Below are 15,577 nucleotides of genomic sequence, written 5' to 3'. Positions count from 1 at the left end.
AGCTTCCCATCTAACACTCACCAATATTTCTAAGATATGTTGAATAGTCCACTGGATTCTTATGTCTGCATTCATATAAATCATTATTCTACCACGTTTTGATAAATTACTGACAAGTAGAAATGACTATATTTCTATGAGCTCAAGTTAGTATCAATTCTCTATCTCCTCCATTTCCTTTAGAATCTATTAAAAACTCAATTGAATTGTTTTCATAATAATAAATGAGCTAAGATTGTGTCTCCTTTGAAGAGTAACAGTTCAAAAGAGCACAGAGTCACTATTTACTCAAAGATCTTGCAATGGCCATATTTCCTATGCAGAAACAAGGAAACACTTTATAATTCTTTATGCCATCTAAGTCCCTAAACTCCCTTGGCAATAAAGGAAATTTACATTATCATTTCCAAGAAGCCTTTGTTGTTCATTCTCCCTTCTTTCAATGACTTATTCATAATGGGAGAATTTAAACATGGACCTAGTTCTATCCACAACCAAAGCAAATTGATATGTCAAGTGGCATAGCTGATGTGCCTTGGGATGAACATTACCTCTTTTTATTGAACTGAAAATAAAAATTACTTTCTCTGGTAATTGCAGTGAATAAATAAATCTTTAAAAGTTCATTGCACTTATTTCAGTTATAAGGTTATCTATAGCTGTACATCTAAATGTATCAAAAACAAAAAATAGGCTCACAGATATACTGCACACCAAAAAATGAGTAAATATAAGATAAACTTGTTAAAAATTCCCCTAATGCCCAATGCTGTTAGACATTTTAGAAGATACAATAACTGTGTGGGAACCATGTCAATTTATTAAGTGGTCTTAGAGGCAGACAGCATTTTGGTATAGCTTGCCACAGTGCTTGATTTTGAAAGGCTCATAAACTGGAAATATCCACTTCATTACATTTTTATATTGACTCAACTGACTCAAAAGATTTTTATATTTCACATACCAAACTACCAGCTAGTTTCCAGGATGCTTTTATAGTGTGTTTTTTGGGTTTTTTTGTTTGTTTTTTGAGACGGAGTCTTGCCATGTTGCCCCAGGCTGGAGTGCAGTGGCGCGGTCTGAGCTCACTGCAACCTCTTCCTCCCAGGTTCAAGCAATTCTCCTGCCTCAGCCTCCCAAATATCTGGGACTACAGAGGCGTGCCACAACACCCAGCTAATTTTTTGTATTTTTAGTAGAGATGGGGTTTCACTGTGTTAGCTGGATGGTCTTGATCTCCTGACCTCGTGATCCACCTGCCTCAGTCTCCCAAAGTGCTGGGATTACAGGCATGAGTCACTGCACCCCGCCGCCATTTTTAATATGACTGTATAAACACTAGGCATCTATAGCAAGTCCATTACTATATGTATATCAACATTCTCAGGGATCCAAAGATATGATACTGATGCATAAACTTATTCAGAATTAAAGAGCACCCAGGCCAGGCACAGTGGCCATGCTTGTAATCCCAGCACTTAGGGAGGCGGAGGAAACAGAATCACTTGAGGCCAGGAGTTCGAGACCAGCCTGGCTAACATAGCAAGACCCTACCTCTACCAAAAAAAAAATATTAAAAAAATAAGAAATATATTTAAAATCTTCTAAGAAAAAATATTAAAAAAAGAATATCCAGTGACTCAAAATGTCCCCTAAATTGGTTGTAAGCTTCTACCTGGGAGTAGTTTTTAGGGCACTAAAGATCTGCAACCTGCTACTATTTATTTTCTCACCTACAAAGACAGAGACTTTCAATCAGCTCCATAATAAGTAATTATATGGAGACGTTGCTTTAAAGCTGTTAAGTAAGCACATCAAGTTTTGTTAAAACTAAATGTTATTTTGTTCCCATATATTAAGATAACTTTCATGTCAATCTAGGTTGCATTGAGATAACAAAATATCTTCAGTGTTCTAAGTTTATCTTTTTTTGATGTAAAATATTTTAACTATTTTAAATTCTCTTTGAGTACCTTATATCTTTAAACGTGTTTTAACAGAATAATGTTCATTGCTTTAACTTTGCAATTATTCCTTATAGTTAAAGAGTAATGATTTACCACAGGAATCCAATCAGTAAGTCACCATAAGTTCAACAAACATGCCTTGACCACACACGCATGAGTCAGGCAGGAGGCTCAGTGCTATTGCTATGGTGCGGGGGTGGGGGGAGTTGGGGAACTGGCCCCCATACCAACAAAAGTTTAGTTGTGGGGAGCCAAGATACGAAAACAAACACCTTCAAAGCAGGATATGAGCACTCTGAGAGTTCAAAGTAGAAAAAAAAAGTTCACTTATGGAGGGAGTAAACAATAAAGAAAATGTAATACTTGAACACGTGGAATCTAGGAAGTGATGTTGACAGCTGGCCAATGAGGCGGGTAGAAAGGACTCAAGGCATTTGAGTAGAGCGGTTTGTATAGGAATGTAGAAAAAGAAAGGGCAGAATAAGATTAAGCATGAAGAGGACTTGAAATGTCTGTTTAAGTTGGCTTAGCTGTTGCTCCATAGATAAGAGGATTCTGCATGGTTTTGGGCAAAGTGAGGCCAGTGTTTCATGAAAAGTTTACTGAATCTGGTGGTGTGCAAAATCAGTTGCATGTATGTGTAGGAAGGTATACATGCACATGTATACAATTATGCATTCAGTTATACTTTCTTAGTATTTCAGGGGTTTCCTTTCAGTGGAGTTTTTTTTTTCTTCATAAAAGGAAAAAAATTAAGTTAAGGAGGCTAGTTCGAGGGGCCACTATAATAGCTCGGGAAAAGAACTATAAGGTGACCGAGGATGCTGGCAGTAAGACAGCAAGTGCCAGTCCCAAGATTTGGTGAATAAAGGAGCAACAGGATAATTTTTCTTGACACTTGATTAGTTCAGTACCTTAATTCCTTGGGTTTTTTGTTTTTTTTTTTTTTTTTTTTTTTTTTGGTAACTCAATTTTACACAGGCAGCAGTTAGTACTTATAGCAGCTAATAAATGGATAAATTTGTGTCATTCAACTGTGACACTGAAACTGATCAACTTAGTTGATACATGTAGTATTGTCACATGGAGGGGATAGGAGGGGGAGGATAGTAAATCTGCATAAAGACAAAACTTGATTTTTTTAAATATTTTTCTCTACAATGTCTTCAGGATATATTCTGTTTCCATTTTATTGTTTCTAGCATTTTTATATTATTGAAATCTAGGAGGGGATGTTATTAGTACCTTTATTTTATAAAATATGTATCAATTTGACATCTTTCTATCAATATTTTAGCACAGATGCTATTGCCTTTTGATTATACATATTTGATGAAATTCAATTTATGTCTTTTCCTTTGAAATGTTTTATTATAAATTTTCTTTTCTAATGATCAAACTATAAAAGTATCTTGTTTTAAAGTTTGTATTTTACAAGTGCTAGTATAATATACCTAAGTATAATATCTATTATACTAGGTAAAACATCATTTTACACCTTACCAGCATATTGATGATTGATAATGCAGATTATACTGCTCAGGACCAAATTACCCTTTCCCTCTCTCTTACCCTAACTCAAGTTCATGTCATATCGATCTTTATGTTGGAATCACATCACATGACATTATGTGCATTTTATGTTTTCATGGAATTAGGAAGAAAAGGCTTTGGGACCATGAGGAAACTCAGTGAATTTGGAAAATACTGATAGGCTCACTCTCATAAACCACATATTGATGCCACATATGGATATATTGTCACTCAGGTCAGAGTGTGAGAATATGATCCTTTCAGTGATGTTATAGCTCACGATCCTTTTTAAAGGACCATGCCAAAACATTAACAGCTATCACTACTAGTATTGTACAGTTTCCTACAGGATCCTGAAATCCATCTTCAGTATTTTTATCAGCTTCACACACAGCATGTATGTATAAATGTATGTATGCACATATGTGGGGGGATACATACATACATATTTACAATTATACGTTTGGTTACACTTTCTTAGTATTTTATGACCTCTTCTCAGTGGAGTGTCTCTTTCCTGAGGCCATGTTTATAAAATATGCTTATGGTTTGAGGAAGACAAGAGAATCCAACATTCTGAGAAAAACTGACCTCCTTATTTTGTTCTATGAGACTGCATGAACTAGGAGGTCAAGCTGATCCAGCTAACAGTCTGTTTCTGTTTGTTTTTTAAGCTTTAAATGAGAATGTTTGCTAAAAGAACCAGATTATTTTTCCTCCTTGTTAAAGATATATTTAAATAAGGCAATGGGTATAGTGCACACTTCTCAAATGAAATGTACCCAAGTAAGTATTTTCAGGAAGCATTCAAGAATAAAATAAAATTCAAGTTTTAGTTTGCTATGAATCAAGAGAATTTGGCATATTTTCTGGTTCAGAGCTCACTCATGAAAAGACAGGGATTTCTTCAAGGCCAGAGGCAGTGAGCATAGGTCCCAGCCTTCAGTTCCTCTGACCCTGGGTGGTCATGTGAGCTTGACCTATTAACCCTGAACATTTTCAAATAAATATCAGAGTAACTTAGGACTTAGAATAGATTGCACATTCAATGATGGGACTTACATGCTCTTTCTCCTTTCCCTCCCTGCCTCTATCCTGTTTGATTTTAACAGCACTCGCAAACAAAATTACATGATGAATTTTTCACGACAACATGGGCTCAGGCACTTCTACAACAGAAGACGAAGGTCACTTAGGCGATACCCATGAAGAATCAAAAAGTTTATTTTTTTTCTTCCAACATGTGATGTGTTGCTCTCCATTCTTTTACATCTCGCACTGCATCTGATATCAGGAAATATCCGTGAAGGACTTGGTGATTACCTGAAAGCCCTTCTCAAGACCGAGTGTACACCACTTTCCCACACTGTGAACTAATGACAAGTGACTTATTTGCTCATAAGTAAATGTCTTCATGTTAATGTGTCCATGAAAGTTGTGATCTGTCATAATATCGGTTACAGTGGCAGTATTGACAATAAGAAACACTTTAACAGAAAAAAAAAGTTTAAGCACAAAAAAATTAAGAGATTTTATGTTTAAAATGGCATTTAGCACAGTATTTAACATTCTTGGTCACAAAGCTATTTAAGTGGACTGTATTTCAGCTATGTCTCATGTTTTATATGATTAAATTATCATTGTTTGTCCTTTATGTATTCTATTCTACAATATAACACATTGAAACTGTATTTACTTGTTATGTTGTAATATTTTGCTGCTGAATTTGGGGCTACTTATATTCTGCAGAAAATTAATTAAAATGCCTATTCAAGAAGATAGTAGTAAAGATATTGTATCTCCTTTAATATACTCCTTAAAAATGTATGTTGGTTTAGCGTTGTTTTGTGGATAAGAAAAATGCTTGACCCTGAAATATTTTCTACTTTAAATTGTGGACGAAGACCCTATCTCCCACAAATAAGTTCCCATTTCCTTGCCTAAAGATTTTTTTTAAGTGTTCTGTGGCTGATTTACTAACAGTAACTGCCATTTTGTGTCTGTGATAACAGAGTGATTTGTAAAACAGTGGTTGTTTTTTCATTGTGTTTTCTTCGTGGATTGTTTTTTCTGCGGGTCATATTCATGCCTTCTGATGAAGTTGTACCAACACCAGCAACATTATAATGGCCCTGTAGCTCTGAACGCTATTTGTGTAACTGAAAGGTTGCACTCTAGGGAGAACCAAGCTAAAAGCCCATGCTTAAATAAAAATTATGTCCAAAAGCCACTGAAGTTCACTGGTCTTCATTCATTTTCAATTAAATTTTATGTAAGATTTGTAAGCCTGGTCAGTTTGGAAATTATGATGCCAAATATTTGCACCAGTTTTTTGTTTCATCATTGATAATAGCAATTATGAAGCCACACTTTCAATTTAGCCATTTTTCTCTTATTCACCTTTTTCTGCTAATTACTCTGTAATTACACTAAGAAAAGTCAATAGATAATTCCAATAGTGACTTCACTCCTGAGAATTTTGTTACTGCTAACGCTTGTCTGATCATAAGCACTCATGTGTTCATTGGGTAAATATTTATTGAGTGTTTGCTATGGTCCAGGCACTGTGCTAAGTGTTGAGGATAAAATGGTCATTGAAACATTTTCCCTTCTTGATTTTAACATCTACAAAATAAAAAGTATGTTAATATCATTGATTTTTTTTTTTATTTTCAATAGGAGGAAAAAATAAGAAAAAACTGTTAAAACTAGAGTTTTCAGCAATGGCAAACTTTCTCAATACTTTTGACCCCTCTAATGCTAAGCCTAAATACTCCTACAGTGAATGAATTAATATTTTAAAGAACAAATACACCCACTGGAGAACAGCACCTTTTAAAACACTTAAATGTGAAAGAAATAACTGATTTCAGAAGATTCGTCCTACCATGGCCCACTTTAGTCATTTTATGTATGCAATCCTTCATCAAATATCTATTAAGGGATACCATGTGCCAAGCACAGGCAAGGGCACTAGAGATGGATTAGTGAACAAAAGGAGACACCATCGCTGCACTAAGGAAAGTCACAGTAGAGGAGGAAGGTATTTACTAATAATCACACAAACGGATAACTGGGTAAATACCTCATTAAGCACTAAATATTCTTTAGATAAGCATCTGTTAAACATCTACTATACTAATGTACATTATTTGGGAATGAAACATGGTTCTCTTTCTCAATGTATAGTCTAGACCGAAACTCAGAAATACCAACTAATACATACGATACTAAGAAGAAGGTGCTGCCATAGACATGTATTTTGGGTCTAATGGGCACATGTAAACATCCAGACTGGGCAACATAATGACACCCTGTCTCTACAAAAAAAAAAAAACTGAAAATTAGCTGGGCGCAGTGGCATGCACTGTAGTCCTAGGTACTCAGGAGGCTGAGGTGGGAGGATCTGGCCTCAACCAAGCCCAGAAGGTAGAGGATGCAGTAAGCTGTGATCACACCACTGCACTCCAGCCTGGGCGAGAGAGCAAGATCCTGTCCCAAAGAAAAGTAAAAAATAATAAATTTGCAAGTGATATCATACTTAGTGGTGAAAAACTGGATGCTTTCTTTCTAAATTGAAGAACAAAACAAGGTATTTCCTTTTACCACTTCTACTCAACATTGTACTAAAGAGTCTAGCCAGAGCAATAAGGTTAGAAAAAGAAAAGGCATCCAGATTCAAAAGTAACACGTCAAACTCTTTATTGGAAAACAACATGATTATGTGCATAGAAAAGCCCACAGAATCTATGAAAAACTACTAGAACTAGTAATTGGGCTTTCTAAGATTACAGGATACAGAATCAATATACAAAGATCAATTGTTCTTCATTGTTGATGGGAATGTAAATTAGTAAAGCCATTACAAAAAATGGTATAAAAGTTCCTCAAAAAACTAAAAATAGTACTATCATATGACCAAGAATACCACTTCTAGGTATATATCGAAAGGAACTAAAAGCAGTAGGTCAAAGGGATATCTGCACTCCCATGTTCATTGTAGCACTATTCACTCAATAGCCAAGAGATGGAATCAACCTAAGCATCCATCAATGGATGAATGGATAAAGAAAACGTGGGCCTGGGCACGGTGGCTCATGCCTGTAATCCCAGTACTTTGGAGGCCTAGGCGGGCAGATCACTTGAGGCCAAGAGTTCAAGACCAGCCTGGTCAACATAGTGAAACCTTGTCTCTACTAAAACTACAAAAATTTGCCAGGCATGATGGCGTGGGCCTGTGATCCCACCTCCTTATGAGGCTGAGGTGCAAGAATCACTCAAATCCAGGAGGTGGATGTTGCCTTGAACCAAGATGGCACCACTACACTCCAGCCTAAGTGACAGAGCTAGCCTCTGTTCCCCACCTCCCTCCCCCCAAAAAAAGAAAATGTGGTATGTATACACAATTGAATAATTTAACCTTAAAAACGAAGGAAATCCTGCCACTTGTGACAGCTTTTGGATGAATCTAGAGAACATTATGCTAAGTGAAATAAGCCAGGCACAGAAAGACAAACATTGCAGGATCTCACTTATATGTGAAACCTAATAAAGCTGAACTCCTACAAGTCGAAAGTAGATCAATGGTTACTAGAGGCTGGGGCTGGGTACGGGGTGGGGAGGGAGGGAATGCAGAGTTGTTCCCTGTTACATTATTATGTAATCATTATATTAACAATTTTTGTGAGATGTGTAAATGCCTACCACTGTAAGTAAATGCCTACCTTTTCTCTTTCCAAAGGATACAAAATTTCAAATAGACAAGAAGAATAAGTTTTGAGATCTGTTACACAGCAAAGTGACTATAGTCAATAATTATTGTATATTTCAAAACAATTAACAGTAAATTTCCAATGTCTTACTATGAAAAATGATAGTTGAGGTGAAGGATATGTTAATTAGCTTGATTTAATCCTGCCACATTGTATACATATATCAAAACACTGTACCCCATAAATGTGTACAACTATGATTTGTCAAAAGATCAACTGCAACTTTGTGCAATGGCAGTATCATAGCCAGTGGGATTTATCCAAAGCACAATTATTGCTAGTTGAAAAGATCATTGTATTTCTATATACTAGCAATGAACAAATGTTTTTTTAAAACTCTTCTTAAACATTTATTAATTTATATTAAGTGTGAGCCAAAGTAATAGCACAAGTGATTAATAATTAAAATGACAAACCAGGAATGGTGGCTCAGACCTATATCGTAGCACTTTAGGAGGCTGAGACAGGAGGATAGCTTGAGCCCAAGAGTTTGAGACCAACCTGGGCAACATAGGATTCAAACTGCTCACCTACAAAATATAGTAATAAAGACAAAAAGTAACTACGCATGTATGTATTGTTCAGAAAAAAAAATCAGCTGTTATTAAAAGAATTCCAGTTCAGAGGTGAGAGGGTTTGTCATGATTACTGTTTCTTCCATGTAGTCCTTTGGGTGTTTACTATAAATAAATGGGTACAGTTGGTTGTTGTTTTTTTTTTTAATAATAATCCACCATGGCTGTAAACTGATGCTGCCTTTATAGACGTGGGAGACCATGCAATGACAATGGGAGTGTCTGCCACTCTCCAGTGGCCCTACTACCATATTCCAGTGCCTGGATCTCCCGTCCCAGAATTCATGCCAGTGCAGCCGAGAAGGAGAAGATAATGTCTAGAAAATATAACTTTTTATGGAGAGAGTACTGGTAGAATAATATATGGAGATATATAAGTGAATAATAAAAAGGCACCGAAATGTGTGTAAGAAATATTGCCTCATAAACTACAAACAGTAAACTAACTCATATCAAAGTTTTTACGATACCCCCTTAATGTTACTAACCATAGAAAGCAGACATAATGAGACAAGTCAGACATTTTTTAACACCTCTACAATCACCTTAACAGAAACTAAACAGCTCCCTTAAAGGCTAAGGAAGAAACTCAGTCACTATTAATTCTAACACAATTTCTTTCATATCGACACTTTAAGAGATTTCAAGTTGGTTCTTTGCTCTGCCTCTAAATTTCCTAACTGTAACAAAATACTTATTTTCTAGCACCTTCTATGTGTGGAGCTTGATAAAATACCAGAGAAGGAAAGCTGTCTTTTGGTCTCTCTACCTAAGACACACCCTGATATGGTTTGGCTGTGCCCCTACCCAAATCTCATCTTGAATTGTAACTCCCACAATTCCCACTTGTTGTGGGAGGACCCAGTGGGAGGCAACTGAATCATGGGGGCGGGTCTTTCCCATGCTATTCTGGTGACAGTGAATATGTCTCTTGAGATTTGATGTAAAAGGGGATCCTGCACAAGCTCTCTTCTCGTCTGCCATCATGTGAGACTGCCTTTTACCTTCCACCATGATTGTGAGGCCTCCCCAGCCACATGGAACTGTAAGTCCAATAAATCACTTTCTTTTCTAAATTGCCCAGTCTCAGGTATGTCTTTATCAGCAGCATAAAAATGGACTAATAGGGCCGGGCGCGGTGGCTCAAGCCTGTAATCCCAGCACTTTGGGAGGCCGAGGCGGGTGGATCACGAGGTCAGGAGATCGAGACTATCCTGGCTAACATGGTGAAACCCCGTCTCTACTAAAAATACAAAAAACTAGCCAGGCGTGGTGGCGGGCGCCTGTAGTCTCAGCTACTTGGGAGGCTGAGGCGGGAGAATGGCGTGAACCCGGGAGGCGGAGCTTGCAGTGAGCCGAGATCACGCCACTGCACTCCAGCCTGGGAGACACAGCGAGACTCCGTCTCAAAAAAAAAAAAAAAAAAAAAAAAAAATGGACTAATACACACCTTCATGCAGCCAGAACTCTGTTCAAATTCTCACACCATGAAAACCAGCTTCATCCCCAATCCTACAGATTAACCATCTCTCATAATGGAAAGAGAAAAGGTAGGCATTTACTTACAGTGGTAGGCATTTACACATCTCACAAAAATAGTTAATATAATGATTACATAATAATGTAACTGTAATTTTTCCCTGAGGGATTTATATTTTAGCAAGTAGTGTTAAACTTCCAGAACTGTTTCAAGATCCAAAAGAATGAAATTTTAATGGAGAAACTTCGGGTATTTAGGTAATTGAGATGGATATTTAGGTAACTGAGGTGGGTATTTAGGTAATTGAGGTGGGTATTTTAGCAAAATAGCTTTGTCAATCACCATGGCAACTGAAGTCTTCCATTTGGATGGATCAGACACTGAGTTGCTAGTCCAGTGACACAAGTTCCAGGGCCCACCTTCCTGTAAGACTTTGACCTACGGGTTAGTCCACTAGATCTCTTTCAAACTCAGTGCACACAAACGCTCAGCATTTGATAATTTAAATACCTCCTATAGCACATCTGCCCTGCCCTGTTCATGCTGGCCTGGTAGACAAGCCTCTAAAACCAGGAAAATAGACCTGATTCTCAGCTAAAAGAGATATTGAGGAGCTGCCTAAGCCAGAGATAATGTGTTAGTTACACCTATTCCTTGGGCAACACTCTCATCCCAAGTCATTATTACCTCCCATGCTGCTTGGGATTGGGGCAGATCCAGGTTTTGATGGGCTATTAACTTACATAATTTGGTAGAATCTCTGTAAGGGGAAAAAAAAAACCGCAATATGAGAAAAAAATTAGGTCCAAACGTGAATATTTAAAATGAGAAAAGAAATCGCAACATGTTACAAATTTATAAATATTGAAAAATTGACAAATTTCATAAATACTATCTGGAACTGCCAGACTTCATCAAGAAAAAAATGGACCAGTAACCAAGATGTCTGGTAGGCCGAGGTGGGCAAATCACTTGAGGTCAGGAGTTTGAGAGCAGCCTGGACAACATGGTGAAACCCCATCTATACTGGAAAAAAAATAATAAAAAAAAGAAAGAAATTAACCCAGCATGGTGGTGGGCGCCTGTAGTCCCAGCTACTCGGAAGGCTGAGGCATGAGAATCGCTTGAACCCGGGAGGCGCAGGTTGCAGTGAGCCAAGATTGCATCACTGCACTCCAGCTTGGAAGCTGGGTGAGAGTGAGACCCTGTCTCAAAAAGAAAAAAGAAAAAGAAACCAAAGAACCAAAGATGTCATCCAATATACATATAAAATACGTAACTTTACACACCGAATGAACTCCCTATTACTTATTTGAAGAACTAATAACTAGAAGTTTCTGAATTTGTAAGGATCTATAAATCTACAGCTCTAAAAAGCTCAGCAAACTTCAATCAGGATAAACACAAAGAAACTTTTTAAAATCTGGCTTCCCTGGAGGAGGCACCACTTTCTAATTCTCTAGTGATGGCCTTGCCCTTTCCTTCTTCTGGTTTTCTGCCTACTGTTTTGTTTGTATTTTCTCAGTCTACTTGTTGATAATAATCACTAGAGTAGCCAACATTTGGTCCCCTGCTGCATCCATTCTGGTCCTTTCCAATCCCTTTTGAAAGCAGTGATGTGGTGGATCTTTTCAAACTGTAAGTACGATCATGTCATCTCCTGTTCAACCTCTTCAAAGAGTTCACATTGACCCGGCACAGTGGGTCACACCTGAAATCTCAGCACTTTGGGAGGCTGGGGCAGGCAAATCACCTGAGGTCAGGAGTTTGAGACCAGCCTGGCCAATATGGTGAAACCCCGTCTCTACTAAAAATACAAAAATTAGCTGGGCATGGTGGCGGGTGCCTGTAATCCCAGTTACTCGGGAGGCTGAGGCAGGAGAATCACTTGAACCTGGAAGGCAGAGTTTGCAGTGAGCCGAGAACTGGCCCTGCCTTGCTCTCCAGCTGTATCTTATGCCACTCTACTCTTTGTGCTCCATCCACCTGAGCCTTCTTCAGGCTTGTTTCTGTCTTTCCAATGTGCAATGCCACTTGCACTTACAGAGCGTTTGCAGGTGCTGGCTCCTCATCCTACCTCCACCCCTTTATCTAATTGACTCCTAATGTTTGACATCCCACCCTTTCCTGATCTGGATTGAGTTTTTTCATTTAAATGTGCTCATACTTCTGGATTTTTTTTTTTTTTTTTTTTTGCCTTTAGAGCATTTATCCAAGTTGGTAGTTACAGTCTTATCAGTGTGATTATCTAACCAAACTCTGGCCTCTCCTCTGCAGTTAGTCTGTAAATTCCATGTGAGCAACTTACCCATGCAGTCTCAATGCCTGCCACGTGGTATTTGAAAAATTAACAGTTATTAAAATAATAAATGAATCCATAAGTATTTTTAAAAATTTTATATTATGCTATTTATTAGCTTTACATCCTTTGGCAAGTCAGTTAACATTAGCCTGTCTGTTTGTCTGTAATACGAAAGGAATAATAGCCACTCATAAAACTATTATAAGTAAAAATATATGTGAGTCTCTTAAAAAATAAGCAGTTCTATCAGCAAAAACAATGCTTTCAAGACAAAATACAAACAAGAAATTGAGAGAGTATATTTGTAACATATCACAGACAAAGAGCAAATATTCCTAATATAGAAAGCTATTTTAAATTGAAGGTAAACATCCACCAAAAATTATATTGAAAAATGAGCAAAAGATATGAATAGGTAATTCAGGAAAATCATACAAAAAATGGCCCTTCAACATACGAAAGGTGTGCAGCATCACTCATTATAACAGAAGTATAAAGTAAGCCCCACTGAGATACCACTTCTAACCCATCAAATTGGCAAAATTCAAAAACTTGACAATATAAGCTTGGAAAGGCTGTGAAACATAGGCCTTCTCATACCTTGCTGGTAGGAATGCAAAATGACATAAGCCCTAAGGAGAGGATTATGGCAATAGCTAAGAAAACTACATATGCATTTACCTTTTGACCCACCAAACACTTGATCCCACTTCTAGGAATTTATCCTAAAGATACACCTCCAAAAATATGAAAATGTACATGTACAAAGTTATTAATTGCAGCATCATTTGTAACCACAAAATATTGTAAGCTACATAACTAGCCAAACATAGCAGAGTACTTCAACACACTATGGTACCTACATGCAACGTACTACTGTGTAGCTATTTAAAAAAAAAAAAAAAGGAGGACGATCTCTGTGATGTAATGTGGAGTGATTTCCATAGATACTGGTCAGTGGAAAGAACTAAGTGTAAAATAATATATGAATAATGCCACCTTTTGTGTAAGAAAGAAGGGGAGGCCGGGCGCAGTGGCTCACACCTGTAATCCCAGCACTTTAGGAGGCTGAGGAGGGAGGATCGCTTGAGCCCAGGAATTGAAGGCTGCAGTGAGCCATAATTGTGCCACCGCACTCCAATCTGGATGACAGAGACTTCTGTCTCAAAAAAAGAAAAGGAAGGAGGTGGCTGACAAGATGGCCAAATAGGAACAGTTCTAGTCTGTAGCTCCCAGCGATATCAACGCAAAAGGCAGGTGATTTCTGCATTTCCAACTGAAGCACCCGGCTCATCTCATTGGGACTGGTTAGATAGTGGGTGTAGCCCCTGGAGGGTAAGCCAAAGCAGGGTGGGGTGTTGCCTCACCCTGGAAGGGCAAGGGGTCAGGGAACTCCCGCTCCTAGCCAAGGGAAGCCGTGAGGGACTGTGCTGTGAGGAACGGTGCACTCCGGCCCAGATACTATACTTTTCCCATAGTCTTCTTAACCCACAGACTAAGAGATTCCCTCAGGTGCCTACGCCACCAGGGCCCTGGGTTTCAAGCATAAAACTGGGTGGCCATTTAGGCAGACACCAAGCTAGCTGCAGTTTTTTTTCATACCCCAGTGGCAACTGGAATGTGAGACAGAACCGTTCACTCCCCTGGAAAGGGGGCTGAAGCCAGGGAGCCAAGTGGTCTAGCTCAGCGGATTCCACTCCCACGGAGCCCAGCAAGCTAAGATCTACTGGCTTGAAATTCTCACTGCCAGCACAGCAGTCTGAGGTCAAATTGGGACACTCAAGGTTGGTCGGGGGAGGAGCGTCCACCATTACTGAGGCTTCAGTAGATGGTTTTCCCCTGACAGTGTAAACAAAGCCAACAGGAACTTCGAACTGGGCAGAGACCACCAAAGCTCAGCAAAGCCGCTGTAGCCAGACTGCCTCTCTAGATTCCTCCTATCTGGGCAGGGCATCTCTGAAAAAAAGGCAGCAGCCCCAGTCAGGAGCTTATAGATAAAACCCCCATCTCCCTGGGACAGAGCACTTGGGGGAAGGGGCAGCTGTGGGCACACCTTCAGAAGACTTAAACATCCCTGCTTGCCAGCTCTGAAGAGAGTAGTTAATCTCCCAACACAACACTCCAGCTCTGCTAAGGGACAGACTGCCTCCTCAAGTGGGTCCCTGACCCATGCCTCCTGACTGGGAGACACTTCCCAGCAGGGGTCAACAGACACCTCATAAAGGAGAGCTCCAGTTGGCCTCTGGCGGGTGCCCCTCTGGGACGAAGCTTCCAGAGGAAGCAACAGGCAGCAATCTTTGCTGTTCTGAAGCCTCCGCTGGTGATACCCAGGCAAACATGGTCTGGAGTGGGCCTCCAGGAAACTGCAACAGACCTGCAGCTGAGGGGCCTGACTGTTAGAAGAAAAACTAACAAACAGAAAGGAATAGCATCAGCATCAACAAAAAAAGATGTCCACTCACAGACCCCATCCAAAAGGTCACCAACATCAAAGACCAAAGGTAGATAAATCCATGGAGATGAGGAAAAAAACAACCCAAAAAGGCTGAAAATTCCAAAAGCCAGAATGCCTCTTCTCTTCCAAAGGATCACAGCTTCTCACCAGCAAGGGAACAAAACTGGACGGAGAATGAGTTTGATGAACTGACAGAAGTAGGCTTCAGAAGGTAGGTGATAACTCCTCCCAAGCTAAAGGAACATGTTCTAACCTACTGCAAGGAAGCTAAGAACTTTAAAAAAGGTTAGAGGGATTGCTAACTAGAATAACCCATTTAGAGACAAACAAATGACCTGATGGAGCTGAAAAATGCAGCATGAGACCTTTGTGAAGCATACACAAGTATCAATAGCCAAAGAGATCAAGCGGAGGAAAGGATATCAGAGGTTGAAGATCAACTTAATGAAATAAACTGTGAAGACAAGATTAGAGAAAAAAGAAAGAAAAGGAA

At 38.9% G+C, this 15,577-nt stretch overlaps 1 protein-coding gene and 1 pseudogene across 3 annotated transcripts in view; both read left to right on the top strand.

Moving 5' to 3' along the window:
• RELN (reelin) overlaps positions 1 to 5,730 on the top strand; it is a 510,762-nt gene extending 505,032 nt beyond the window's left edge. For all 3 annotated transcript variants that reach the window (XM_005550435.4, XM_065542420.1, XM_045387530.2), the window contains one exon: positions 4,613 to 5,730. In XM_005550435.4, the coding sequence (XP_005550492.3) occupies positions 4,613 to 4,709 (97 nt within the window). In that variant the 3' untranslated portion in view covers positions 4,710 to 5,730. The remainder of the gene's footprint in view (positions 1 to 4,612) is intronic.
• A 2,762-nt stretch (positions 5,731 to 8,492) lies between these two features.
• On the top strand, positions 8,493 to 8,621 carry LOC135970298 (U4 spliceosomal RNA; annotated as a pseudogene).
• Positions 8,622 to 15,577: the final 6,956 nt, after the last annotated feature.

The sequence above is a fragment of the Macaca fascicularis genome, chromosome 3 (assembly GCF_037993035.2).
Source record: "Macaca fascicularis isolate 582-1 chromosome 3, T2T-MFA8v1.1".
NCBI classification, from domain to species: Eukaryota; Metazoa; Chordata; class Mammalia; order Primates; family Cercopithecidae; genus Macaca; species Macaca fascicularis.
Note: the sequence above shows the minus strand (reverse complement) of the source record. Positions and strands in the feature narration are given on the sequence as shown.